Consider the following 2,500-nt stretch of genomic DNA (forward strand, 5'->3'; position numbering starts at 1 on the left):
AATCATATCATATTATGAACAATATTACAAATACTTCAAGGGGTACAAAAGCGAAACACCTACCGTCTTATCGGTGTTTTTATTTTTTTAGGGGGGGGAGAGGAGGGAGCCTGATTAAAAACAAAACTTTCTCTCTTATTGAAAAGAAAAAAAAACGGAGAAGTAGAAATGAGAATAAAACGGTTTTCTTTTCCCGTTCCCAAACCAAAACAAACAAAAAAACTCAATCTTATCTCTTTTTTTTTTGTTTTTTTTGTTTTTTATTTCTGCCTTCCTATCATCATTACAAACAAAAAAATTTAATCAATTATTTTTGACGCATCTTCCAACCCTGTCCCTCCACTCCACCCCCACCACACAACAAACAAAAAAAAAAAAGGGGCGGGTATGTGATTGTGTGTGTGGGGTGGGGGGTGGGTATGTGATTGTGTGTGTGGGGTGTGTGTGTGTGTGTGTGTGTGTGTGTGTGTGTGTGTGTGTGTGTGTGTGTGTGTGTGTGTGTGTTTGTGTGTGTGGGTTTGTGGATGCGTGACAACTCACCATCTCCTCGTCGCTGGCAAACGGCTGGGGCTGTTCCTCTCCAGACATGATAATGCGTCCGCGAAGATTCCGAGATCTGGGGAAAGAGAAGGGGAAAAACGGACGTGACCAAAATTGTTACGGTTACGAGGTCAGAGGGCTTGGAAACGTTATTTAAAATTAATACCTATAGAACGACAGTGACGCAGTCGGTTTACAAATTGAGGTTCCGTGCGGGGATGTCCGTCCGCACCAAAAACTATTTTGGCCCGTGCTGTAGCTCGTCCAATGAAAAGACACGCTTTTTTAACGGATGACTTGGGACAGATGGAACCGATTGTTATCGAGGTACCGTTCCCGGTCTTGTATCAGTTTGTCCCATTTACATCAATATCCGTAAGAAAATAGTTCCGCCTGACTCATATCGAGCAATATTTTATTCCGGCCTCCCAAGAAAAGTGCCCTTCCACACCAATCTGTAACGTTGGAAAAACTATTGCTCGAAAAGACAAAACGGGGTTGTCATGCGTTTAGAGGGCACTCTTCGGGAGAATTAGTGGTCCCGGCCTAATACCATAGAAATAACACTTGCAATCGGAAACACAAACGGAGGCCGATTAAAAAAGCTGGCTTGAGTTGCCAGGATGAAAATGCCACCCGATGAAGAAAAAAAAATAAGGTAGAAAATATTCGAAAATCGAACCCCCCCAAAAAAGTACTGAAGACAGCTTTTTTCTCGACCTCCATTTTTGTTTCCGACTTCAAACTCTGAGTGTTATTTCTTAGGAGTTAAGCCGGGACCACTCCTCATGAAGAATGACGTTTAGAGAACCGAGGCTAAAAGTAAATGGGATCGAAAGTTATTCGCCAAAAAATCTAGGCCTATGCTTTTGTGTCGGACGAGCTGCAGAAAATTTCCCAAAATGAAATGACGGTTCGAGGCCTCCACTTTTTAATTCAAGAATCACTCGCGTTTCTTACTCATGGAATACAGACTTCAAAGTGAACCATTAAAGAGATAAATTTATAAATTGCAATTTTATGGATCCCAGAGGGGCAGTTTGGTTAACGGTGTCAAACACCGACATTTGCTTAACATTACTGTTGAGTCTAAACTCACTAGATCTAGATCTGGGCCTACTCACTTAGCCACCCGAGCCCCCAAATTTTAATTAGTTAAAACCGTTCGGCTCACCGTGTGACATTTCCAATCAACCACTAAACAACCCTAGATCTAGCTGTACAAAGCCAAGTCCTAGCATTAAGCATTGCCATTAGTTAGTAATAATATAATAATAGGAAACTCACTTGGTTGACTAAGCGTTTGGCTCACCGAGTGATATTTCCAATCTTTTTCTAAACAACCCTAGATCTAGAAAATCTAGATCTAGATCTAGATCTTAATCTAGCTCTACAAAGTGCCCAGCTCAGAAGGATCTAGCATTGCCATTAGATCTTGATCTAGTCATTAATTATTAGTGAATGCCAATACTTGGTACAAGATTCTAGCAATAGGAAGCTTATTAGTTTTATTATTAGCATTAGAATCTAGATCTAGATCTAGATTCTAGATCTTCTAGTATTAGTAAATTAGGGTTAGGCTCACCGTGTGCTATTCCCATCGAACACTAAACAACCCTAGATTTAGCTCTACAAAGGCCAGTCCTACCCCTGAACACTGCATGCAGTGCCAGTGGTCATTAGTTAGTTATAATAAGTTAGGTCGGAGTATTAGGGACTAAGAGCTAAGAAGGAGAGGCAAGCCTAGGCCTAGATCTACAGTCTGTGTTTGGTTCTACACGATACAACATCTAGATCTACACAAGCCTACACTGCCCAGCTTTTAGCTACAAAGAAAACTACCACAGCATTCTGATCATTACCTTAGGTTCTGAATCCAGATCAACAAGGCACAGACACGTTCGCAACTGTATCTGGTTTCGCTATCGAATGAGAGACACGGCACGGCGGAAGTCAAGGA

At 41.4% G+C, this 2,500-nt stretch overlaps 1 protein-coding gene across 8 annotated transcripts in view; it reads right to left on the reverse strand.

Annotated features, from left to right (window-relative positions):
* Positions 1 to 2,500, reverse strand: part of LOC101858239 — a 75,832-nt gene that overhangs the window by 13,836 nt on the left and 59,496 nt on the right. For all 8 annotated transcript variants that reach the window (XM_035973633.1, XM_035973635.1, XM_035973634.1 and 5 more), the window contains one exon: positions 541 to 616. In XM_035973633.1, coding sequence (XP_035829526.1) covers positions 541 to 616 — 76 coding nt within the window. The remainder of the gene's footprint in view (positions 1 to 540; positions 617 to 2,500) is intronic.

This window comes from Aplysia californica, unplaced genomic scaffold, assembly GCF_000002075.1.
Source record: "Aplysia californica isolate F4 #8 unplaced genomic scaffold, AplCal3.0 scaffold01577, whole genome shotgun sequence".
NCBI classification, from domain to species: domain Eukaryota; kingdom Metazoa; phylum Mollusca; class Gastropoda; order Aplysiida; family Aplysiidae; genus Aplysia; species Aplysia californica.